We start from the raw sequence: 26,520 nt of genomic DNA, 5'->3' as shown, positions 1-26,520 counted from the left end.
GGATAGATTGCATGTTAACATTGTCGTTGTTAGCCTCACAGAGCTGCTAACATGGCTTTAGACTCTGAGGGCCAGGTTATACTAGCAAAGAAGTGGTTCGTACGACATATTGTCCGACCACATTGGAAAATCAAGTGTTTACGCCTGATCTGAACTAGACCCAAGGACTGAACAACCAGCCATCATAAAGATGGGGGAGGTGCAATATTGTTTAAAAACAATATTGCGTCATTTGTGCCATCAAACGGGGATGATGGGACACAGTTTCTCTCCAGGAAGACATTAGAATTGTTGCACTAGGTTGATTACAAGGAGTATCCAAAGCTGTCCAACCTTTTGACAAGCACTTCTGTTGAAGCATACTGGCTCCCTTAGTCTTGTTTTCCTCTTTCTATCTCTCAAACAAACACCCTCATGTACATCCACACAAAATGTACGTCTTCACAATCCATTGCAAGTGCAGACTATATGGATTCAGATAGGACTCACTGATGCATGTTTGACAGCCACAATGAAGTAGAGTAGTGCTTTTGCAGCTTTTGACCTTTTCACATGCAAATCAGTGCAATCCTCTGCGGAAAGAAACCGGAGTTGATCCAGGCCACTTCAGATCCCTGTTAATGAGCCAATATATACGTGCTGCATCTTGGTTTTCTCTAATGGCCTTTTCATCATCCTCTGTTTACAGAGTCCCAGTTCCTCATATCTAAATACTGAGCGTGACAGATGGAGCACGACCAGACATTAAATTATTAGATTAAATACATCCATTCCATTGCAATGTCTATGCAGCGCTCACTTCAGTCTTTTTAGTTTTTCTAACAGTTCTGCCCTATAACAATGATTTGAAAAGCACCACACCAGGCATCGTTACACACACTGGCCTGTTATTGTTGGGAATAAAATGTGTTATTTGACAGCAAAAAGCCTCTAATTGTCACTTTAGCGTTAATGATGTTCTTGTCATTTTCTTACACTTAATGTGGATTTAAACACATTGAGATTTGTCACTGCTGCAGCAGAATAGGTGTGTGTGTGTGTATGTGTTTGTGTGTATGTGAGTGTGAGAGAGAGAGAGAGAGAGAGAGAGAGAGCAGAGTTTTGGTGCCCCCCTGTGTTAACAGTAGGAAAATATAGTTTGCCATCACTACCAATGCTTCATGCTCTTGCTACAGATCTACAGTACACTCACTGAGTGAAACGTCCAGTATAAAAACTGAGAGACTTTAATTCACACGTTCTCGGCAATTAAGATTTATTCTTGAAAATGAGACTTCAGCTGAACAGATGACACATGCCTGTATGAGCTACAGAGACGTACAATAAAGTCAGGTGAGATTGTCTGGTTCACCTTGTGCATACACATCTCTGATGCTATATGGCAGAGATATGGATCGATGGAAACTGTATGTGTTTCAAGTCAATACTTATTTGAGAATCTTTTAAATTCAGAAGATTTCTGGTACCTTTAGCTGTCTCGGTTTCTCACTGAATTCTACAGCACTTTCCCGCAGCTGTGAAGACTCAAACAGCTATTTTCAGGTCTTGAGATCTGGTGACGGCGAAGGCCATAGCATATGACTCACATCATTTTAATACTCATCAAACCATTCAGTGACCCCTCGTGCCCTATGGATGGGGGCACTGTCATCCTGGGAGAGAACGCTCCCGTCAGGATAAAATTTTCCATCATAGGATAAAGGTGACCACTCAGAACAACTCTGTATTGATTTGCAGTGACCTTTCCCTCAAAGGGGACAGGTGGACCCAAACCATATCAGCAAGATTCCCCTCTCAGCATAACAGGGCCACCAAATCCCCTCACTGTAGGGGTCGAGCATTAAGGTCTGTACCGTTCCCTTGGTGTACGACACACATGCGCTTGCCCACTTAGGAGGAATATGGTGAAGGAGGACTCTTCTGACCATATCACTTTTTTCCACATCTCTGTAGACCAGTGCCTGTGGTTTTTGCACCACTGAAATCTCAAATGTGCATTCATCTTTGAATGAGGGGTTGATGCAATGCAATCCTACTATAATACCCCTCTCTATGTAATTGTCGACGGACTGCTCTTGCGGACTCAGTCTGATCACGACCTGCACTGACATTCTCAGTCACCTGAGGAAGAGCTGCTCTTCTGTTTTTCCCTCCATATCGCACTAAAGCACCGGCATCACAATTTCTGACCCTATTGATTAATGTCTCTCCCATGGATCTAAATGCAGAGGACCCTTTGGCCAGTGTTCTTACTGAAACACTAGCCAGTTGAGCAGTCTGTGACTGAAGCTCCTGCCGTCCGTGCCCCAACAGTGAACCCTCTTCCAAAGGCACTTAGATCTTTTCCTCTTGCCATCTTGATACAAAAGCAGATTGGGCCTGCTCAGTTTTTATGTTTCTCCACTCATTTATTGGGGTTCTTCCTTTAATTTGTCACCGTCTGCATGTGTATCATACAGTATGATAAGGTCATTATAAACAGACACAGCAGACTGTATGTTAAGAAACAAGAGGAATAATACTACATGTGATTTGATTCCGATATGAGACTAAGACAAAAGTGACAACATTTCTCATAGAAGGCTGTAGCAGAAATAAATGTATGTGACATAACTGAAGTGACTATTAATCACAGACACTGCTCTGAGGAGGTTGTGTGTGAGTTTACAGACGCATTTTTATTATCTACGGGTTTAAAAACTGATGACAAATTCCCTCCGGTATGAGCAGTGGCCCTCTAAACTTTATGGCGAACTCGCTGAGATTCTCCGTCTCTAGGACAGACGAACTTCGAAGATCTTACATGTTCGATGCAGCAGCGTTTCAGGAGGAAGATTTTAGAGGGTAGTGGTGTACGCGCTGCACACCGGGGATGTGATGTGACGATCTGTGTGCACTAGACTGTCTGTGGAGCCTCAGCAGTGCATCTTCCGACCGACTGCAGCCACAGAGCGGCGGCGGCGGCAGCGCGCCTGCGCAGTGCATCCAGGGGCTCGGCGGCGTTCGGTGCTGAAGTGGGGCGGATGGCAGAAAAACGGCGGCGATGGACATTACACCGCAGGATTCCCATTTACGATGCCGTTAAACAAGCATCGGCTCATCGCGATTTCACGTCTGTCACCCTAGGACACTGACAGCCCGACAGGAAGGGGTAAGACGCTGATTATTCTGCGCTAATGCTCCACACGGAGTGGCTAGCTGACGTTAGCACGGCGCTAGCTGCTGCTCGGCTGCCACCGCCTCCTCTCGCAGCGAGAGATAGCGGATCTCAGGCTGTCGGCTAAAGCTAGCAAGAAGAAAGTGGGTGGTGTTTCATTGCTGAAAAATTTCGGTGCGACTGTCAGCGCCGTGCAGCCCCCTGCCTAACGGCGGTATCCCTCCGTGGTGTCACCCGGGAGGGGGTCTCCTCTCCCGGCTGCTCGGACCCGCGGCGGGCTGGGCTCCGGTGGCTCGGACAGCTGCATGGGAAGCCCGTGCAAAACACCCAGCCCAGCAGCTAGCCAGCAGCAGCGCTAGAGCATGGGGGGGGGGGGAGCAGGGTCCGATGAGCCTGCCTACTTCTTATCTGAAGATATGCACGGGCCTTCAGGCAGATGCAGCGGATCCAGTGCTGCGACGGCACTGTCTCGTCGACTTCCCCACTTCCCGGTTCATTTTGCCACCGCATAGAAGTCATTGAAACCCCTTTCCTCTAATGTCATGCGCTGGAACGAGATGGTGTCGTGCACAGCCGAGGGAGCACCCGTGCTACAGTTTCCCATGGGTGTGTTGAGTCAGAGGAGCCCAGGTTATGCTTCCTTCCTGATTCATCTCATTCAGCTCCTACTCGTCGTTCAGAGAGGCTCGACTGAATACCAGCTGTTTTGTCGGCACCCCCTGAGATTTGATGTGATTTGCTTGTAGGGGTAGAGAGATTTTTACTTGAAGTACTGTGCAGGAGCTTTCAAAAATAATGGATAGTTTTTCATTTACCATTTAACTTCATACAAAGTGCAGTAAACAGGAAAAACCTAAATCAATATTTGCCGAGTCCTCCCTTTGCCTTTTAAAACAGCACCAGTTCTCCTCGGTACATTTGTGCACAGTTTTCCAAGGTGCTTGGCCGGTAAGTCGTTCCAAGGATACTGGAGAACTTGCCTCAGTTCTTCTGTGGATTTAGGCTGCCTCGGTTTCTCCTCTCTCTTCTCGTAATCCCAGACCGACTCCATGACGTTGAGATCAGGGCTCTGTGGGGGCCAGACCATCTGCTGCAGGACTCCCTCATTATTCTTGTCTCTGAAGATAGCTCTTTATGACTCTGGTTGTATGTTTGGGGGTCATTGTCCTGCTGCAGAATGAATTTGTTACCGTGTGATAGATAACAATGGAAACATCTAAAGGGCCTTAAACACGTGCACAGTACTCCACAGTACTAGTTTCTGCGGGGGCAGAGTTGACCAACATTTAAATGATCCCCAAAGACATAAAGAGCGATATCCTGATTGTTTTCATTGAAACTGCAGAGTTAACATAGCTGGAGGACTAATTTCTTTGGTTGATAGCTGTGATGGGGATATAGACTCCCAGCTGCATTAACATTTGTTACGATCATCAGTAACACGATTTAACAATTTAATCGTTTATTACTCAAAAACTGTGTAAACTGCTTTCTGGTTCAGTCTGTTGCTGCAAATAATGGTCGCTTACAACAGTCAGCTGATTATTGTCTCTAATCATTGCTGAGTGGTTTGGCCTGTAAAATGTCAGGCAGTAGTGAAAAAGGTCCATCCCAGAGTTCAAGATGACACCTCCAGATGTTTTGTCTGGCCAATAGTCCAAATCCCAAAGATTTTCAGTTTATGCTGACATAAGCAGAAAAGAGCAGAAAGGCAAGTTGTTGGGTTTTTTTTTGTTTTGTTTTTTATTGTGGAATTTTTGCCGAAGAAGAGATTAATTGATTTTCCGAATAGCTCAATTATTTCAATGTCAAGTGACCAATCGATTTATCGACTTATTACTTCAGCTCTAGTTCAGACATAATACAGACTGGCATCATAAGGCTGCTGCCCCCAACGCTTTCGTAATTCTATTCTTTTTTTAGACAGCATGTTATTAAAGTTACTCTGTTGCTGTCTTCCTCCTGGGAACAGGCAGTTGAATCTATCTCTGCACAGAGATATGCTAAACCATTCTTCATAAACTTTTAATATACAAGGGAAACTTTTGTTTTCAAACCAGTTTAAACTGGCATGAGCAGATATCGATGCCTCTCTCACTAAGGGAACAATCTGACTATAGAGCAGTATTGAGAAAGCATGTTGCGTTGTATGGGACGGATGGTGGCTCTATGTGAAATCCAGCAAAAGCCATCTGACTATGATCGGGTGTTGGGTTGTGGCTCCAGTGATAGGCTTAATCCTTTCCGTGACGAGTCTTTACACTGAGCGCATGTGGTTTATTTTATCTTAACTTGACCACATCCTTTAGCTTATCATGGATACACCAGTATCAGCGTATATGACGGCCGATACATAACAACAATTTGCAGTACAGAAATGTCAAAGATATGTTTGAGGTAGTTTAGAAACAGTATAGGGCTGCAACAAATGATTGTTTTCATTATTGATTATTCTATCAATTATTGTTCAGGTTAATCGATTGTACGCTTAGTCTAAAAAAATGTTAGAAAGCAGTGAAAAATGGTAATTACAGATTTTCAAAGCAAATTAATAAGTCCTAAAATAACTTTTCCAAAGCCCAAAGTTGTTCAGTTTTCAATGGTCTTAAACAAAAAAAGCCCCAAATCCTCACTTTTTGACAAGCAGGAAACAACGTAGAAATAACCTTGACATTTAACTGATGACCAAAATGATTGACAGTCGACTACTTGAATAATCAACTAATCGTTTCATCACTTAAACAGTATGGCCATTACATACTGTGTCCACTAGAGAGCACTGACAAGTTTATTTTTCAACTATAAAGTACCATGATCAGTGCATATGTTTGTCACAATTCTGGTCACACAACAAATTTAAGGGATTTGTATGAAAATATTTATTTTAAAAACAGATTATGCCTACTATACTATAGTATACAGGGAGTAGTGATAGAGTATGTAGTGTATTGATATTCAGGTTCTGCCTTCACTGTGTGTGCATGCATGTCATTATGTAAACAGCGGATATATTTCCACACTATTGTCACAAAAGATAAAATTACTCCCCCTTTTTTTTTTTTTTTGTCATGATTTTGTCGTTACTCTGACTGTAAAACCAGTTTCTCTTTGCTCTGTGTGTTTTTCAGATGCTGTACTTTAACTGCTCCCTGTACTCTCAAGTCCATAAATGACCCATTCACCAAGATCCAAGGAAGCCTAGGACGTGACGGCGAGCAAAACAAAAGGAGCGAGTGGAATAAGGAAACAAGGAGAGGAAGTAGTCACACCTCACCACAGCTCTCGTGTCCCTTTCTGTGCCAGTCGGTCAGGGATGGTGACACCAGTGACTTCTCTTCTCTGTGGTGAAAAGAACCCCCTTGCCTTGCCCCGCATCTCAAGCCAAACAGTCAGTCCATTAGCCAAACGCACGCTCAGACAGTCCACCAGTCAGCCGCTCCGTCGACCAGCCTGCTATCGTCCAGCAACCTATTACCTCACGCCATGACTGCTCTGTCTGACCTGTTTTTAGGAACTCACTAATTCATGGTAAGTTTTGACTCCCGTTCGGTACGATTTTGATTGCTTTTGTTAATAGTCTCCAATGGAGGGAAATTATAGTCACCCACCCACTTTAAATTGTTTCAGATCAAGATGGAGAGAAAAAGCTGGTGTATGTTTTCCTCAATGAGGTCTGAAATGTCTCATAGTGTAAAACACAATGCAGCTAAACCGTCAATGCAAAAACAAACTAAAACGTTTGCCTACAGCCTAACTTCCTGTATCATCATAGTAAGCCCCCCCCACCCACACCCACACCCACACCCACACCCACACCCACACCCACACACACACACACACACACACACACACACACACACACACAACTTTTTACAGCGCTGCTGCTCATTGTTTACACATTTATTTAAAATTTAAAACTTATGAAGTTGTCATGGAGACGCACATCTCAATCACAACTTCATAAAATATCCATGACAACTGGGCTAGCTCCCATCTGCTGAGGAAGTACGGGAAAATGCTAGTAAGTGGACCTTGAGTTACGTTTTTTTTTTTTTTCAGTTTTTTTTGTTTTTGTTTTTTTTGTTTTTTTTTAAAGAAGTTTGATCATGATAACTTCAAGAACTGACTTGATGTGTTGCTCAATAGAACATCCACATGAGGTGTTAACCCTTTTACAGTGTGTACAGTGAAGACCGAAAAATATTCACATACTTTGTTGTCTTTTTTTGATAAATGTAATCAGGTTTTTTGGCTATCAGTCTATAAGGAGCAACCTATAATGACAAAATCAAAAAACATGTATAAAATCTTTATATGAGGAATTTTTTTAGACTGAAATACAGAAATTCCTTATATACATACGTATTCAGCCATGTCCATTGCTCGGACATGATTAGTAGGGGCCAAGTAAAATCCAAGCCATGAACTGCAAGCTTTGTATGTGTTGAAAGGAAAAAAAAAAAAGAATAAAACTTTTGAGCACCGCAGTGCTTCTTCTGTTTTCTCACAGCGGACCTCTCATTAATTATTTGTACAGCACAATAAACAAAAACAAAAAAATCATAAATTATGACTCTGAGCAGTATTTCTGTAACATATTCAGTAGGTAAGAACACTTTAAGGAATTTGTTTGCTCAAGTGAAATTGGTTGTTTTACATCTCTTGCGACTATCAAAATAACAATTGTTAAGTAAAAGATTTGAGTAACACCACGAAGGCTTCTGTTACTTCGATCTATCAGCCGTATGTTTTATGGTACAAAGTAGAAATCTTTAAACAAAAGCTGTTTTGATAGACTGCCACATTACTTCAGCCTCCAGACTGTGGTCTGGGGACACAGGGCTCATACTGAACACTCACTGTTATATTCAAAGCTACTGCTAACCTGACTCCACTTAGACTGACATTAGGTCTGGATTGTAAAGCCCTTTGAGGCAAACTTGTGATTTTTACAACTTGACTTGTATGCAGCTGCCTATAATCTCAAACTAAGCCATTTATTGTGATGAAGTTGAAATGAAACTAGATGGCTGAAATACTGTGTGATAATACTTAAAATGAGAATTCCTCTGTCATGTAGATACTCAGTCCTATAGCCTCAAGTGTTAGATAAAAAAGTGTGCATTCACAAAAAGAAGAAAATAAAAACTCACCAGGTCCTATATTTTCTGCGATGGAGTGAAACCTAGAGACAAACACTGTGTTTTACTGGTATAACATGAGACGAGGAAAGTTTGGGTAGAAAAGTAGCCAAGAAATATTGAAACTTCCACAAAACTATGATCCACACATGTGGTTGCAAAAGACATTGCTAAATAAATATCTTTAAAGTCTTTCCCAGTTCTGTGTTACTTATTGGGCAGTTACAGCTCTCGTTGACAGAACCTGTGGCTGCGCATGAGTGACTAAAAGTGGGAGATAATGAATGAATGTTCCACCTAGCTTTCTAATGTGAAAGACCACAGTTTGTGACTGGTAGCAAGTGTTGCCAGATTGGGTGGTTTTCCGCCCAGTTGGGCTACTTTTTATTTAATTGGGTGGTTAAAAATAATACAGGCTGCTCTTTGTGCCATTTGGGCAGGTTCCAACCCCCCATGAAAAGTCAGGTTATATTCCAATAAACTGGTGGTTCCTCTCTTCTAACTAGTTTGATCAAGATTGACAGGGCACTACGTTCAGTATGCTGGGCTTGACATGCAGTGACTGCTAACTGATCAAACTGGTCGAAACCAAATTTACTTCCAGTTTATTATAACCAGGTGGAACTTTTTTTTCCCGTTCAAGTTATTATTTCATCATAGCTCTGTTTTTAAAAAAAAAAAAAAAAAAAAAAAAGATTAAAATAAGGATAAAAAACAATTGTAAAAGTTTATATCTGATCATATAACGGAATTCTAAACATTTAATCCAACATTATCCAAAAGACTGCGTAGGAAAAATTTAAAAAATATTTGATTATATCCTCATATCCAACTATATATAAACCATCCTGTCTAAATGAAAACATTTAATAAATAAAAACAAAAAGACTGGGCCGATCTTATGATGATTGGGCAGATTCCAAGCTCTGATTGGTTTACTTTTTGTCAGTCCAGTGTTGCAACACTGCTATTAGAAGAACAGCAGCCTTTTTTTTTTTTTTTTTTTGGCTGATATGATGTCCTGTATTTTGGTCATTTAAAATTTTTGCCTCCTCAAACAATTTAAATTATGTCTTGATTAATAAAATGTGGAAAAAGTGATGGAACACTTTGAAACCACTGCATATGGGGACAGATCTCATAGCTCTCTCTTTCGTCATTTCTTAACCCATTTTTTTCCGCCTCTAACCTCATTGTATTTGTATTTCCAGTCGATATTTGCATGTCCTGTCAATGCGGCCTCCTTCTCCGGGTTTACAAAACCGTACCCTCACTGTCGTTTGCATCTAGCAGCCTGTTTTTCTACAGATGCTGCCGGCTCGCTGAATAACTCATGGCCACTCCACTGGTCAGGCGACAACATTTGCATATCAGGCAGGTCGTCTCAGCCTTACCTGCCGTGCATCATCATTGCAGTAAATTGCATGTCTGTATGCAGAGTAGAGGGAACGAGAAAGAAGGCTCCTCTGTTAGTACCGGAGCCCAGTTATCTTTATTTGGATCTTTCATAGCATTGAGGAGTTACAGTTGAACCATGACGTTACAGGTAAGAGTTGTGTTTCAGTAATTGTACTTTCGATTCCCAGAATACAAGACTGCAATTAATGAGTAGCTTTTTCACACTGAATCCCTCGGCAGAATTAAGCTTAAATTTCCCAAATTGTGAAGTGAAGTTTGTGTTCATTATTTGGTGACAAAAGAAGAACTAGTTCTGACATGGCATCCTCTTCTTAGCCGATCCTTGTAGTGTTTGATGTTGTAAATGTCGGCTGTTGGACTATCTGGGAGAGAGCCGTTCTAGTCTAAGCTTATCGCACAGTGGGATAAGGGTTTTCCCAGCCTATGTAGCTCATAAGAAGCCCCCCAAGTGTTGTTATCTTATGCTTGGAGGAAGATAAAAAAGAGCATTACTGGACTATGCATACTTAGAATTGGTTCTTAGAGAGTAGTATTTTTTTATTTAGGGTTGAAAAGCACTATGTGTGCCTATAAAGGCTGTTGTGTGATGTTAAAGTGGCTCCTCATGTCCCTCCTACCTGCAAGGCTGAGGTTACTGGCACGTTGACCTTCAGAGTCTGTGTAAAGGCCGAGGACAACCCCAGGCGATGACCAGCACGGGATTGTCCACGGAGACATTAAGGGAGACCAGAGTTAGTTGTCTAGGTCAGTAAACCTGATTAGGTAGCTGCAGTGGAGAGAAAAGAGAAATAACTGGCTCACTAAACTGTTTTTTGGAAAGTTTTGCCGAACACTGAACAGTCCATACCCAAGTTTGCAGCAGATGAAAGTGATATTTTATAAATTACAACAAATACTTTCTCTCTCCATTCATTTTAGTTGTGATGGAACAACATTGCCCTCTTTTCTGAGGTTTGCACTCAGTAACATTATAGAACTTTTTGTAGGAACTCTTTGTTAACCACCTCCACTTCACAAAATGCCTAAAATGGTGACAGTAAGATTTAGACCTGCAACGATTAGTTGATTAATCGCTTAGTCAGCTAACTGAAAATTGAATCAGCAACTATTTTGATAATGGGATTTAATCATGTCAGTCATTTTTTTAAGCAAACATGCCAAACATTCTCTGGTTATATGACGTTGAATATCTTGAGGTTTTAGACATCAGACAAAACAAGCAAAGCGAAGACGTTACAGTGGTTGCTTTCCCACTATGTTTTTAACATTTCATTGACTAAGTGATTCATGAATTAATCGAGAAGATAATTGGCAGATGAATTAGTTGCAGTCCCATTGGGATTTGTGAATTATTCTGAGTAACTGAGACAATTTGTTTAGTTTGTCAAATCTCACCTGTTGTGCACCACAAATAAAATTCCATTCACCTCCATGAGGTGGCAGCAGAAGTCGAATATCTCAAAACGTGAGCATATAAAACCAAAACTATCTGCATGGCTACAGTAGATACTACCGGGGATAAGCGGGAGATATGGTTTTCTTGATTTTGGGTGAATCAATCCTTTAACATTGCTTCTACTGGTCACATAGGTTTCTGCTACTCCAAGGACCATTAACTGTGTCTTAACTGCATTAGAGCCAGAGCAACTGCAACCCATCAAATTGGGGCTGTGACTCGTTTATTTTCAATAAGGCAATCAGTTAAACTGTAGATTATGTTTTGGTTGGTTTTTTTGGCCCTCAAAATTTTTGAAACTCAAGGCAGCTTACAGCAATATAGAGAAATGTGATGTTTGGAGGAAAACATCAAATTTGAGAAGATTCAACAATCAAATATTAGGTATTTTTAGCCAGGCTAGTGGCTAGGGATGCAGTGTTGGTCTGTGAGTGGGTTGGTCCTCTACTTTGGTCCAGACTGAATGGATTGGCCTAACATTTGGTCATGTGGACATTTCATGGTCCGCAGAAGATGAATCCCAGTGACTCTGGTGATCCACTTACTTTTAATCCCATGTCATTGTTTAGTGGTTTTAAGTGAAATTTCCCAACAATTATTAGACGGATTGCCCTGAAATCTGATGCAGACATTCACATTCCCCTCAGGATGAACTATAATAACTTTGGTGATCCCTTAACTTTTCATGCAAAGCCGTCAACAAGTCAAATTTTTAATCCGTCTATTACTTTGGTTCACATACCTACAAAACTAATCCCATTCCCTTCAGCCTGAGCTGTACATTGTGTTTGTTTTTTTACCTGCTAAGCATCAGTTTCTTAGTGTTGTCATTGCAAGCATATTCGCAAGCTGACGTGAGTATCATCAAAGCATTAGCAAAAAACCACAGTACTGTGTGTCTGCGATGGAATGACACATCTGCCTTTAAAACAAGTCCATCAGCCAACAGCAGCACATTCATGTGACCACAGGGTCACTACATGAAAGAAGCACCACATTTTTTTAAGTTGTTGTGGTGTATTACTGTTTAAATCCTCATCTCCTGCCGATGCAACAGATGTTGCACATTCTGAGGCCAAGCAGAGGTTGAATGTAGAACGAGCTGGATGGGTTAATAAGAGTGTGCGCGTGTGCATGAATTTTGGTATTTATTACACGTGTGTCTGTCTGTGAACGTGATGTGTAGACCCCGTTTCTCTTGTCTGTGCCCATTGAAATGTGTGTGTAGTGTCTGTCAAAGCCGAGTGAAAGACTTGGCTTAATGCCAGGAACCCTCGTACCAAACAAGGAAGAGAATCCTCTCTCCCTTGCTTGAGTGCTCTCTCTCTCTCTCTCCCGCTTCATCTCTCTTTCACACACACACACACACACGCACACACACACACAATTTATTGTATTTTTACCCTCTAATAATATCTATTGCTGGTGAGCCAAAGGAAAACATGGGGCCCAAATCTGTAGGGCTGACCCGAATGCTTCGAAGTTTCTTCTATTGCCATTGTAATCGACGTCCAAACAAGTACTCCAATGCTGTGCTTTCTTTTAAAAATTATAATTATATATGCATTACCACAAAAATCCCGAAAAAACCATGAATATGGGAATCATTAATCCAACATGAATCATTTAAGCTAAGTGATAGTTTCGTGCATCAGTCACAGCTTTCATTTAATGTTACCAGCACTGACATGGGGACAGTGACAGGTGACCACATGACAGGCTTACAAGTTACAACTAAGATAGCAAGATGACGAAAAAGTCAAGCGTCTGGAATAACTTCCAAATATGTGAAGGTGACCCTCAAAAAGTCAAGTTGCCAATGGAAACTGACATATCAGAAACGATTTTGGCAAATCGCCTCCCTACAAAATTGTAACTGCACCCTCTGTTATATTATTATTTATATGAAGTGTAGTTAAATGTGTTTATTTTCCGCATATATCCATTGTGAAGCCCCGGAGTGTGAGTGGAGTGGAGATGAGAAAAAGGCAGGCGGCGCACATCGAGGCCCCACCCCAGGCCCCTGGACAGCCCCGACCCAACACCTGCTGCCTCTGCTGGTGTGGCTGCTGCAAGTGTCTCTGGTAAGAAAATATAATACTACTATACTATATACACTCTACTATACTATACTATACTATACACCCCATGACTGCAGTGTCAGATATCACCCTTTTTTAAATTCGGCTTCCAGTTTAAGTGCAGCTCAGGATAAGAATACTGTACTTAAATGGCTAAAACTGATATTTTTTATAAGATCATTATATCAAAAGATCTGACCCTGGTCAGAATTTGCGACTGCAGTCTGTTGCGCTTTTGATTTTGAGACATTTTGTTAGTCAATACACAAGGGTAGGCTTGTAAAAAAAAAAAAACTAAAAAAAAATCCTCACTTGTAAAAAAAAAATGTCACATTTAGTTTTACGTTGAAGTGGTAATCAGCCACAGTTGTATAAAAATGAACGTTATTTTTTCTGCACTCTATTGCCAATCGATTACTACATTATTGCCACTTCAAGAGCTTTACAAAAGCAGGAGCCTAAAGGCGGTAGCAGCTATGTGGCATGGCTTCATCTGGTGATTATCAGCAAGTTTTTTTTTTTTGATTGAAGATTGATTGGAAACATTGCTTATGATGCAATGGCTGGAGTTGGTCTGAAAAGCTTAGGAGCAGGGCAGGTATTTCGCTTTTTTATGGCATACTGAGACATTTAAATGAATACGGTTCACTGTGTGAATAGTAGGACAGTGACGTAGTTTTCATTGTTTTAGCTTGAGCCCACTGGATCTCAATTTGACCATTATGTTAAACCGTTTTCTTTTAGCTTTGAAGGAAAAGCTGAACATTTTGGAAAAACAGGCTTAATTACCCATTTCCTAAACATACAGTTGAAGGAACCCAGGAGTTGGCAAAAGCATAGATTGAATGACTGGTCACCTGACTGTAAATCCATTTAGTACATTTCACTTGGTTACGACCAGACTAAAGTCGGAAAACCCTCTGAAACATGCAAGAAGTAAAGATGGCTGCAGCACAGGTCAGGTGTCAGGTTAACGTTTTCATGGGCGGTACACTTCAGACAATCAAAGTATTTACAACTTAATGATTAATGTCCAGTTCCACCTTCTCAAAATGTGAATATTTGCTGCTTTTCTCAGCATTAATTCCTACCTTCTGAATTCTGGAACTAAAGAGCACACACCAAACACAACAATAAAATGTGTCAGTGTCCTCGTACTTGGAGATTGCGCTGTAGGTCAAAAACTTGCACAATCACTTACTGCAGCCCGTTGCCCCTGAGCAAGGCACCAAAACTGCTGTGCTGCCTCACTGTGGCTGCACTCTTGCCCGGAGAGAGGAGTGAATGAAACATTGTTTTCAGGCAGTGAATGGTGAATGTGCTGCTTCTTTCACGCCACTTCATCTGAAGTGGTGGCAGCTTGTGGACTGGGCCCGCAGTGAGTGCTCTGTGACTCTGCTGTGTGACTCCAGAATGAGCCTGGAAAATTGTCTTCAGTACCCTATAAGTTTATTTATTTTAGTGTGAAGGCCGGGAGGGATAATGTGCCTTTTCAGTGCAAGTTTGTGTTAAACAGCTGAGACCTATGAATGAGTTACGTGTTAATCACTGAATACTCTCTGTGTGACTTTTTTTTTTTCTATCATGCCGAGTCAAGTGGTAGAGATCTGTGAGAGTTTGTTAATCACAGGAGATCTCGTCTGCCGCTGTGGTGAAGTTTTAGAGACTGAGGGTGAGTGTGAACGAAAGCGTTTCATATATCCTCCAAACCCTCCCCACCCACCCTCACACAAGGCCCTTATCTGGTTGGGGTGCCTTCTATTTCCATCCACACATCACATGCAAAACAGCTGTGAAGAACAGCCTGTATATTTAGCTGTATTTTGAGGGCGCCCGGGGGCTGCGGCTAGCTTAGCCCATTACTGCTGCACAATGGGGACTTTGACAAGAGACAGCAAGAGGAAGGGAAGATCTTCCATGGTGGGACAAAAATAGACAGCTCAGTGTGCGCTGCATTGTGGAGTGTGACTGAGCTGCGATAGGCTTCAAGTGTGTGTTTCACTTAAGCTTTATCGTTTTATCAACTCTGAATATGTGACAGTGTCCGCTGGAGATTATTCTCGTCGGTTGAGGCTCACACTGATGCTCCCCAGTGCGATTAACAGCTGAAAGAGATGAACTAGACTAGAGCTGCAACTAACAGTCGCTTTCATTATCTATTTATCTGCCCATTATTTTCTTGATCAATCGATTATTCGTTCGGCCCACAAAATGTCAGAAAATTGCAAAAAGCGAGCATCACAGTCTAGGGTCTTCATATGTCTTGTTTTGTGTGACCAACAGTCCAAAACCCAAACATATAAAAAATGCTATGACATAGGACAAATAAAAGCAATAAATCCTCAAAAGTGATGAGCCGTAATTAGATGTTTGTGATTGTCAAAATCACAAAATGCTGGCTAATTGTCCATCAATCAAATAATCAATTAATTAACAAGTAGTTTCATCGCTTAAACAGAGAGATTTGGGTATACACGCCTGTGGATCAAAATCATTTTGGGTTATGACCCCCTATTAAACATTGCTGACCTGACCCCAAGTGAGATGACTAATGCAGTTGTTTGGATATAGTATACAGTTTTTGTCTTGGATGGTAACAAAGGATGGTAAATGGTTATTTGCATGGGGACAATAAAAAATGACTTTTTTATCCTTTAGAGGTGATACATTGATCACAGTCAATGTATTTTTGCAGGTTTAAGCTTACGTAAATGTAGAAAAAACAACCTTAATGCCAAATAAGTAAATACAAGTGGATGGAAATTAATTCAAATATGACTGGAACTCTTCATCTAGTTCATCTAACGATAACTCAGACTTATCCATTTTAACTACCAGACACATGTCCAGTCTTTTATTTTGGCAAGCAAAATCATTTCTTGTCTCCGATCCAGGAATGAGGATAGGATGGAGAGGACTGAACGACAGACCTGCACCAAGATGGACAGTATTGAAGCTGCGGAAGAACAGTAAGTCCAGTCTTGCATGTTCGTGTCAGTATGATTTTGTGTTTATGTGCCTCTGTCAGTCCCACACATATTTTTTTTTTTTTTTTTTATGTCCGACTGTAGACAACCCAGTCTAGAGGAGGTGCTGTCGTGGGCTCGGAGCTTTGAGATGATGCTGCGCTCGTTGGAGGGCAGGGAGGTCTTCCGGGAGTTCCTGCGCTCGGAGTACAGTGAGGACAACCTGCTTTTCTGGTTGGCATGTGAAGAGCTGAAAAAGGAGACGAATCCCTCCGTGGTGGATGAGAAGGCCAGGATCATATACGAAGACTACGTGTCCATATTATCACCCAAAGAGGTAACAACTGTATTTGTGTTAATTCTTCAGAACTGAGCTGCCAGAGAAACAGAGCAAAAACATGACTTTCAGCTTAAAAATTTTTTTGTGAAATAAAAAAGTGATTAAACCTAGTTTCCTCCCAGAAGACAAGAAAATGCTCTACAGTCATTTTAGACTTGAGAGGTGACTCTGTAAAGGAAAATGATCAAAACACATGAAATCAAGACCTTGCATTTTGACAACATAATCAAAGACAGGAGTAAGTTTCTGTGACAAAGCAGGCAGTTTTTAGCCGTGCTAATGGTTTAGCTCTGGAGGACAATGTCGGTCTGTTGTTTGGTCAGTCCACCATTTTGGTTCAGACTGAAATATCGCAGCACCTTTTGGATGAATTGATGTGAAATTTGGGGCAACCATTCATGGTCCCTAGAGGATGAATCCGAATCACATTGGTGATGCCCTGATTTTTTTCTCTAGTCCCATCATGTAAGTTTGGCTTTTGTGGTTTTGGAGGGAAATGCTTGAGACATTCATGTCCCCATCAGGATGAATTGTACTCACTTTGCTGATCCCATGACTTTACATGTAGCACCATGTTCAGGTCCGTGTAATGTCTTAGTACAGCCACTGGCACTATACAAGCTACTTGGAAAGCCACCGGGGTTTATAAATTGAATTTGATTCCCTTACCCCAGGTGAGTCTGGACTCACGGGTCAGAGAAGGAATAAACCAGAGCCTGGCCGAGCCCAGCAACCTGATGTACGAGGAGGCCCAGCTCCAGATCTACACCCTGATGCACCGTGACTCCTTCCCCCGTTTCCTCAACTCCACCGTTTACAGAGACCTCCTGGCAAGCAGGAGGCGCACCTGCCTCGACACCTAGACCCCTCCGCCCGCCTTCATTGCCATCGTACACCAACGAGACTACTACTTAATCTTCAAATACTACTATGGTGCCAGAAGCCGGGTTTGGAAAATCTCTCCCTCTTTTTTGATTGAAAAGACTGAATGACATCCAAGATAGCTGGTTGTTTTTTTCTTTATTTATATTTTTTAAGCAATTTATATCCAGTTCTCCACTGGAGCCAGGTCGGCCTTTGCTGGTTGGTTATTGGTCAATTGAAGACCATTAATGCTGGCCAGTGATTGTTTTGCTAGCAATTTGTGCTGTATGTTTCGTTTGACTGGCCAACCCACATGTCAGCTGTCATTTGAAATGGCCAACCTGATGGCCAGCTGTCACTTACCTGTGGACAAGGACTCAGGCGGTGGGGACAGAAAGAGAGAGAGAAAGAGAGAGACAAAAAGGACAAGCCAACTGTTCCCGTACTGTAATATTTAGACCTCATGCTTTCTACCTTCACTTTAATGTTCTCTCTCTTTACTCATTCTCTTTCATGTATATTTTTTTGGTTCTCTAATCATGTCCCATTCCTCAGATGTGTTTAATTTTGTTCTGTTTTTAATTTCTTTATTGTCCAAACATGACACCTAGTTGTTGGTGGGAGTTGGGCCGTTTCTGCCCGCTTAACCAGTAGAAGCACTGGCTCTGCATGTAACTCTCTCTTTCTACAGTAGCTTGACAATGTAAGCCGCGGACTGCAACCATTTTTCAATATTGAGATGTATTAAGACAGGGGACCTGTCTCTCTGTCTGGCTGTCTATGTTCAGTGAAGGGAAAAAGTACACTTCTGCCAATTTTAAGCTTACTGCAGTTTTTTTATCGAGGAGATTTGATGGCTTCTGCAGCAAAGGTCGCAGCCGCAGCCGCAGCAGCAGCAGCAGCAGCACCTACCCATCCATCCATCCATCCACCTGTCCATCCGTCCGTCCGTCCAAGCACTTTCCTTCTTTAGGATTCTTTAACTGGGAGAAGTAAGGGCTAGAATTGTGGTTGGGCAGCTACATGTATTATTATTACTCATGAACTTTAGACAAAAAATCTCTCCACTGAGAAAATCACAATGCCTTTACATGTAAGAAAGGCAGCACAAGCGCTGCTGGAGTTCTTCTGGAAAGCAACCACAGTTTGTCCAACGATCCCTACCTCCCATCTTTTTTCCCTCCCCCTTCCTCCCTCCAACTCGGACCATCACAGCCTGACAAGCACAGGTACCCAATGTGGGGGGGAAAAAATATACCGCTGGAGAAAATAAACAGAAACCCACATTGACTCCAAATAGTCATCCACACTTTGAAATTCTTGAGCAGAATAAGTGGGTTTACTTTGTAGTGTTTCACCATGATTTGAGCATTATGGAAAGCTGGTTCTGCTTGGAGAACATGAGCAGATGCAGCAGGCACTGATGTGAGGGGTTTATCTAGCCCTGGCCTTTGTCTGTAAGGCTTTATCTTTAAAAGCTGTAGGTAATATGACGGTCCCTGGAGTTGGACGTCCAATATCTCGCTGCAGATACGTGAACCAGGTGCCAAACATGATGTCAAAGAAGCTGTGAAGAGATATTAGATGTGACTCGTCACCAGGCGTCTCGGTCATTCCGGTGCATGTCTGTTTCTCCAGCAGATGAAATTGGGAGAGTGTATGGTAGTCTTTCAGTTAGCTGCTGCCCATTTAAGACACTGATTTTTGATTTTTTTTTTTTATTAAAAATTTTAATCAGAGCTAGTGAAAATGGTTGGTATAATAATGCTAACATTCTAACCCTTTCAACAAGGCTAACTAGGGTTCAGCATGCAGCATGCTAATCCTCCATCCCACTGCCAGCCCTCACACACTCTGGTTTGTTTTTCTAATCTGACTTTGACAGCATGCGATGATAATGGTTATGTGTGTGTATGGTACAGTTACACACTTAACAAAAAAAATTAGAAAAAAAAAAACTTTAAGGGGGTCTTGCTAAATGTCCCATCAACATTTTTAGTATATAAAAGCGACATTTTGTTTTTTGATGATGTGAACATTTGAACATGAATTTTGTTCCTGGCCTGTGGACGTGCAGTAGAAAGTGCATGAGCACAGTATATGCTATTTTTTTAATTAACTGGGCCTCCATGTGTATTCATCATATCACATGATGGATAGCTGAAGTCTTGGTTTGGTGGTTAGTGCAGTCTTAAAGTGTCAATGAAACAGTGCCACTCTTCACTGATAAATGTAGGCATCCATGTTGCCACCTCCTTTAACTACCTGAAGTTCACGTGCCAAGTTAGGTCTAGATTAAATTTAAGGGTAGACGATGCAGGATGTCTAGAAGACTGTTGAAGTGCAATTGGATGTAGTTAGTGATAATAGATCGGAGTCTATTTGAAGCTGTGTCCCGCTATGTTAGATTGGTTTTGAATTGTCGGAAGGTTATCTTATAAATTACTAACCACGATACCTTTTCAGGACACTCCAAATGTTTTAATGCCACTGTTGGATTATTCAAGAATCTGTCTGCCTCTAGTTAGCATTTGCAAGTTGTACTAGATGAACTAAATATGGAAACAGATAATTCAATTTATAAATAAAGAGAAATACAGTTCTTCTTCTAGAGCATAGAGTCCATAGAATCATGGGACTTGGGGTTTTCCTCTAGACATATTTTTACTTTTCACTAACTAGATGAAGCTGCCAGTTCAAAACCAAGCTGACATATTACTACAAAGAATTTCTGTTTCTGTGTTAGTTTCAAATCTGTAAAATTGACACTGTAAAGTCAAGTAGGCAAGTTTAAACCAATAATCACCCAACAGGTTTGCAATGTTCATTATTGAAAATATACCATATTTAACCTTTGGCAATACAGTACTCAAATGCAGACTACATTAATATCCATAAGGGCTTGATTGATGTTGCTTAGCTGCTTTAATGAAGAGCTGTGCATGCATGCGCCCAGTTGATCAGAAGCAGAGGAATACAGAGTAATTAACCAATTCTGATACTAAAGGATCAATATTCAGGCTTACTCCTTGGAGCAGGTTTTGATTTCCAGGACGCATAAGCATTTTAGACATTTGTATCTGGACAACTCTGTAATTTTTTGAGTCAGTAGACGAATGCCTGCCACTCATAGAGCTCTATCGCAGACAAATCCCTCTTCTGCACAGTATAGCTGTGTTTCCTCATTGCTGAGTCTATACAGTAATTAACACAAGAATGTTTCACCAAGAACCAGATAATGAAATCATGGTGCAATTAAACCAAGTTTACATTTATAAATTGTGAGATGTGTATACCTTTTATTAAATACTCGTACCAGTGGGGAGCCAAGTGCCCCCAGTGTGAGCAGAGAAGCCAGCAGGTTTAAGGCTGGCACCAGTCTCTGCCCAGTGCTAACGGACAGGCATGAGTTAAAAACTGGGAGTGTTTTACGGGGAGGACAGACACAGCAGAAACCCAGGTTTTCTGCCTATGTCCTTTCCTCTTTAATTTATTGTGACTTTTACACAGTGGGGAAAGGTACACGGTTGTTTATTTTTAATAACTGCATTTCAAATGTGGATTTTACAAGCAATGATGATGATGTGAAGTGATGTAGTGCCATCGCTGAGTTTAGGTTTTTGTCTTTAAATTTACATGGGTTCCAAGTGAGTGGGTTTTTGAAAACGTGGCTGTGGTTTTGTTGACTTTAAAAAAAAAAAAAAAAAAAAAAAAAAAAGGTTGAGAGCTGAAGTGTCCTGATGAGACGGAGGAGGTTTGAGAAGCTTTGGCCTTACTGACACGTTTTATTTTTTTCCTTTGTATAAAAAAAGACAACAACAACAAACGTCTCTGTAGGCTTTTCACTACCTCTCATGTTGGTTAATTTATTTCACATCTAGTTGTCAATGTACAAGTTGTTTTTAGATCTACTTGAAGCCTAACACTGTAAACAAAAATGTGCACAGAAAAATGACCAGAGGGGGTTTAAGAAAGCTCGGCCTAGTCAACGTTATTTTTTTGTTTGTATGTATGTTTGTTTTTAATTGTGTTGAGCTGAATTAGATTTTGCATCTCTATATATAAAGAATTCAGGAATCCACTGTCTAAGGGCTAATCCCATTTTTGCCTATGCAAATCTGTTACTGTGGGTGAGTTGGGAAAGGGCGAGCTACCGTACCTTTCACCTGTGTTGGATGGACCATGGTTTACATTGCCCTTTGCTGATATTCTTCAATCTTATTCAGCAAAAATGTACGCTTATTTTTGTTTCTATATAAATATTATATATATAAATATATATAAAACAAGTAATATACAGAGAAAATAGTATATGCCTTCGTGATGATAAAAAAAGAAACCTTGCTGAAAACAAATAAATGTGTTGTCTGACATTATGTGGCTGTGTGCTGGAGTCTTGGTAAGATGATAGAGACGACTGGAATTCAACTGACAGTTAAGCGACTGGCTGAAAAGTTGACCGACTGACTGTCAGGAAAAAAATCTCATTACTCAATGATACAATACGAGTAGCTGACCCTTTGCGGTATTTCCTAGCTGAGGGGGGAAAAACTTTATTTATTCAAGGAGCAACCACATCTTGACTTTCTGTGACAAATATTGTTATCCAGCCCCAGCCTGTGAGGTACTCGGGTCACCCAGGACTTGTCCTCGTCGTTTTTTCACTGTAACATTTGGTCATTTTAAAAGCAAGACTATGTAACCTTTGCTAAACAAAGGCCGTGGTGGCCACAGGTGACCGTTAAAGGATAAGGGCAACTGATAAAATATTGTGTCAACGTAGCACAAGTAGAGAAAAGTCGAGTCATAAAGTCGGCAAGCTGGTGGTCACACCATCCCAAGTCAGGGTGCGACGCCAAAACCTAATTGAATTGAACTGAGCAAAGGTAGGTTTTACGGCTTATGAATTCAAATTTTCCTTTGTAAGAGTCGGACTGTATTATTTCTTCATGCAAAAGTTGCATAGTCTCACTTTGAAAGGGCTGAGTTGGAGCAAAGCTGGAAACAAGCTGAGTTATTAATGGTATCTGCCTTCGAGATGTGCACTGTCCATACGTCAGTCACATTTTATAAGCCAGTAACTCGTGAAAAAAGAAAAAAGGTCACTCGCCGTGAAAGAATTAACATTTTTATCGTGATTATCTCTTGGTTGTTTGTCAGTGGACACTGCTCAGCTGTTGTGACTTTGTAATCAGATGAGTGCAGCACCATGTCATCAGCAAACAGCAGCAACTTATTTTTCTATTCTTCAACTCGTTGTTCTTTTTGTAGCTACATCCAGTCAGACTATCACTGTGTGAATACAGTAGCGTTGATGTGTGGAACACATCAGCAAAAGTGTTTTTTTTGTTGTTTTTTTTGTTGTTTTTTTAAATATTCCACTAATGCAAAATGTAAAAAAGTCAATAATAGTTCTCGTCACTTACGAGACCATTCACTCAGCTCTTATGAGCCCCTTTTAGCTTCGAGTTGATGTTTAATTTAGAGCTAATATATGTTTTTTTTATTATGATTATTCTTTATTTGTTCAGAAAGTTTAGCTCAGAACCGAAATGGAAATGACGGTTGGAGAGTTGATGTTGTGTACATTTTCCCACAACTCCTCACGGCGCGTCGTGGCTAAGCGAAGACAGGTTTACCTGTGAACTGCTGTTGGTTTTCAACTCAACCTGCTTTTGTGTGTTCCCTCAGTTGGATTTGGTGCCTCTTTTATGCTTCACAACAGACCTCAAGACCTCTTTCTGTCTCGCTGTCTGTCTCACTTCCTCTCTCCGTAAGATCACACGTGCAACACCGTTTATAGCAGTTAGGGCAGGGAAGGTCTCGTTCTACAGCAAAAATCACACTGAAGTTTGTTCCTCCTATAGATGAATACTGTCACCCTCATACCTCTTCCAGAGGTGTTTGTGCTATGGGAAAGAGATTGTGTTTGTGCGGGTACTGGTAGACGCTGGTTTTCAAAAGTTTTAGGCAATCACTTTTCTCTTTATTGATTTAGATGCCTAAGCCTCTTGGTTTTTGTCATGCCTGTGTAGATACGGTAGATCACAGTCGTCGAGAGATGATCCGCAGGTGAAAATAAAAAGAATTTTACCGTCACTTTAGGCGACTAAAAAAAGTGACATTTTTTCTATTCAGCATGCTTTTTGCTAAATAAATGAAATAATTCAGTTATTTGCTATAAACGATACTGTATGAGTATGTATTCAAGTACTGCAGTATGCAGACAATTAAAAATATCCGAAACTCTTTTGAGAGGTTCATATTTTTCTTCTAGTATGTTTCACTAATATTGATTATAGGTTATAGGTACTTAATTCTTGTTTTGAGTGTCTGAATTACCAGAATGACTAAAGGACCCTCTTTGTATTAACAAATATAGACTATGGTTGGTTATTTCCACATGCATGACTTGCAGAGCAACTTTACCAGGACAGTTCTAGCGCAGCAGGCTTTTTAATTAAGAATTTTGGTCGGTCAGGCTCAAGGTTACGCTATTTTTCACTGGCTGCTTGACAACTTTTGATGATGACTGAGAATCCTGACTGTTTTAGTTACATCAAGGCAGGTGACATTTTTATCCTCGTGGTCCCTAATGGTCAAAAAAACTGTAACTGTAGCACTGAAAAGACTTTTCCGTCTTATTAGTCCAGCCTTGATGAAACACCATCCTCTGTTGTAGAATAGCACAGGAGGGACTCATCTCGCCTTGCCTCGTCTTACAGGGCTGTATATCTGTACTTCAAGACAGAGCTGGTACAAAGTTCAAAGCACTGATCATTAGGGAATTTGTACATTGTGAGAAACATTCAATTATGTTGGTATTGGCAATTCTCTGCATGATAGTACAATACAGATGTGACTTTGGTTTTGACGGAGGACAGTAGAATCAAGATTAAAAACGTATTTACACCCGAGTCTAGTTTAGTAAATGTGGACTTGATTTGGTTAATACATTTACAATAGCCGTGTGAAATTGTAGTAAAAATGTGATGAGCGTGGAGTAAATAGTCTTTTTGGGAAATACACATTCATACGACTGTGAAGCTATAACCAGCAGCCGGTTAGTCTTAGCTTAGCTAGGACTAGCTAGCTAAGACTGACTGCTCTCCTGGCACAGTGAACCTCTTAAGCTCCTTAATTTGATCTAATTTGTGAAATCCACACAAAAACCAAGTGTAAAAATAACAATTTATGGTTTTGTGGGGGGTAATGTGCCAGACTATTCCACGGCGACTCAAGAAATAGTTTTGCTAAGCTAAGCTATGCGTCTGCTAGCTCCGGCTTCAGATTTATCACATCTACTGAGGTGGTATTGATCTTTTCATCTAACTCTTGGAAAGTAAAACGAATAAGTGTATTTCCCAACTGTCTATTCCTTTTTAAAATAAAATTAAAAATTAAAAAAAAAATAATTGAGCTATATAAAAATTTAAAAACAAGGAAAAAGAAGTTTGAATATGCCTGACATAGTGGTCAATGCAACTGTCCCAGTAAGTACAACAATGCTTCTTTTGTGGAGAAAATGTGCCAAAATTATAATCTACCTTTTGTTTCAATGTAAAGGGGTCAAAGAAATTGTTGGAATACAAAATCACAAAATTTGTTGGACTCAAACAGTTCCTTATGAAACACATTGTTATTTGTCTTTTCACGTTGCTGTCACAGGTTTGTGTCATCTCTCTGAATCATCCACCTATAATCTGCTTCATCTACATGTAATCAACAGGCCTGAAGACTTTAAACAGACACTGAACATTTTGAAGCTGGACTGATGTGGACTACAAGCATCCATATCAGATCTAAGTGAAATCGTAACTGTGTAACAAAAGAAGCTGTTCACTATTTTTTAATTTGTTTTGTACTGTTTTAATTTATTTTAACAGGTTTATTTCAGTCATTGTTTTTTTTGTTTTTTTTAACTCAAAAGACACAAAAAATTGTTGTTCATCAGCCTTTAACTTCATATGAATTACCATCGCGTCAACAGCGTGTTCAGTTGTGGTACATTTTGATCTACGGTTCAGTCTCTGTCTTTGTTTACACAATGACATCTTGCATTAAGAGAAAAATACTCCAATCTATGGTAACAGCCCTTGAATATCTGTAATTTAAATTGTGCTGCTAGAGAAAGAAATCTAAATGTAACAACTTACAATAAATACTTAATAGATTTTTGCCAAATGTTGACTGTGTCTTTCTTTGACTGGAGGTGTGAGAGACAGCAACAGATGCTGTACAGTTTTACTTTACGTCGTACTGTGAGGATGCATTTCGCTTTTTTCACAACTCTACAAATAAAATCGGTTTCCAATATTTCCTCAGCATTTTAACCAGCCCAAAATAGTTTTACGGTATGAAAAGCTAGCGTGGTGGATCAAGGGATGGCAGTGTTGGTCGGTTGTCCGGTCAGTCCACCACTTTGGTCCAGACAGAAATATCTCAACAGCTATCGGATGGATTACAGGATCGTTTTGTACGGACATTCGTGGTTCCCAGAAGAGGGGTCCTGCTTATTCTGGTGGGATTGCCTGATTATTCTTCTAGGGCTTGCGGCAGGTCAAAGTTTTTCACTTATCCAGTCAAATATCACTATATCTACTTGATTGACTGGCACAAAATTTGGAACAGATATTCATGACTCTTCCTGTAGCGCCACCATGCAGTTGACGTGGTTTTTTTGTGAAATGTTTCAGCAAATATTGGATGGGTTGTCACAAAAATTTGTCTAAATTTTTGACCAAATACTTAAAAAACTAATGAAAGTCCCATCAGCCGCAGCTGTATTTTGTACTGTGTTTAGTGCCAAGTCTGTTCAGGGCCAAAGCCAGGTTTTTAGAAATATGAGGCCATAAGTCCACCAATGCACATTTCACCGTCCTCAGAAAAAATTACAAAACTATCTTGTGAATTTTTTTTTTTGAAGTATTTGGAATTTTTTATTCAATTAGTTCAATCATACTTTATGTACATTTTACTTCCCAACATGAAGGATTTCAAAGCTCTCTCCACATTATACATTTCTGGGGAGGAATGCTGAAACCTTTATTTATTTGTTAATTTCTTGGGATAAAAGGAGTCAAATTTAAACAAATA

The 26,520-nt window shown here is 40.6% G+C and overlaps 1 protein-coding gene across 1 annotated transcript; it reads left to right on the top strand.

The window, feature by feature from the left end:
- Positions 1-2,970: 2,970 nt before the first annotated feature.
- rgs17 (regulator of G protein signaling 17) lies at positions 2,971-25,595 on the top strand. Its single transcript, XM_040139385.1, has 6 exons — positions 2,971-3,151; positions 6,286-6,685; positions 13,127-13,257; positions 16,149-16,223; positions 16,326-16,557; positions 17,235-25,595. The coding sequence occupies exons 2-6, from the start codon at positions 6,683-6,685 to the stop codon at positions 17,421-17,423; spliced, it is 630 nt and encodes a 209-aa protein (XP_039995319.1). The 5' UTR covers positions 2,971-3,151; positions 6,286-6,682; the 3' UTR covers positions 17,424-25,595.
- The last annotated feature ends 925 nt before the right edge of the window (positions 25,596-26,520 follow it).

Source organism: Xiphias gladius, chromosome 11 (genome assembly GCF_016859285.1).
Source record: "Xiphias gladius isolate SHS-SW01 ecotype Sanya breed wild chromosome 11, ASM1685928v1, whole genome shotgun sequence".
NCBI classification, from domain to species: domain Eukaryota; kingdom Metazoa; phylum Chordata; class Actinopteri; order Istiophoriformes; family Xiphiidae; genus Xiphias; species Xiphias gladius.
Note: the sequence above shows the minus strand (reverse complement) of the source record. Positions and strands in the feature narration are given on the sequence as shown.

What these genes read in the sequence shown, in the direction of transcription:
- rgs17 (XM_040139385.1), top strand. An exon ending in GGCTGCTGCAAGTGTCTCTG is followed by an intron (nt 13,258 to 16,148) that starts GTAAGAAAATAT and finishes TCTCCGATCCAG; the next exon opens with GAATGAGGATAGGATGGAGA. An exon ending in ATTGAAGCTGCGGAAGAACA is followed by an intron (nt 16,224 to 16,325) that starts GTAAGTCCAGTC and finishes GTCCGACTGTAG; the next exon opens with ACAACCCAGTCTAGAGGAGG.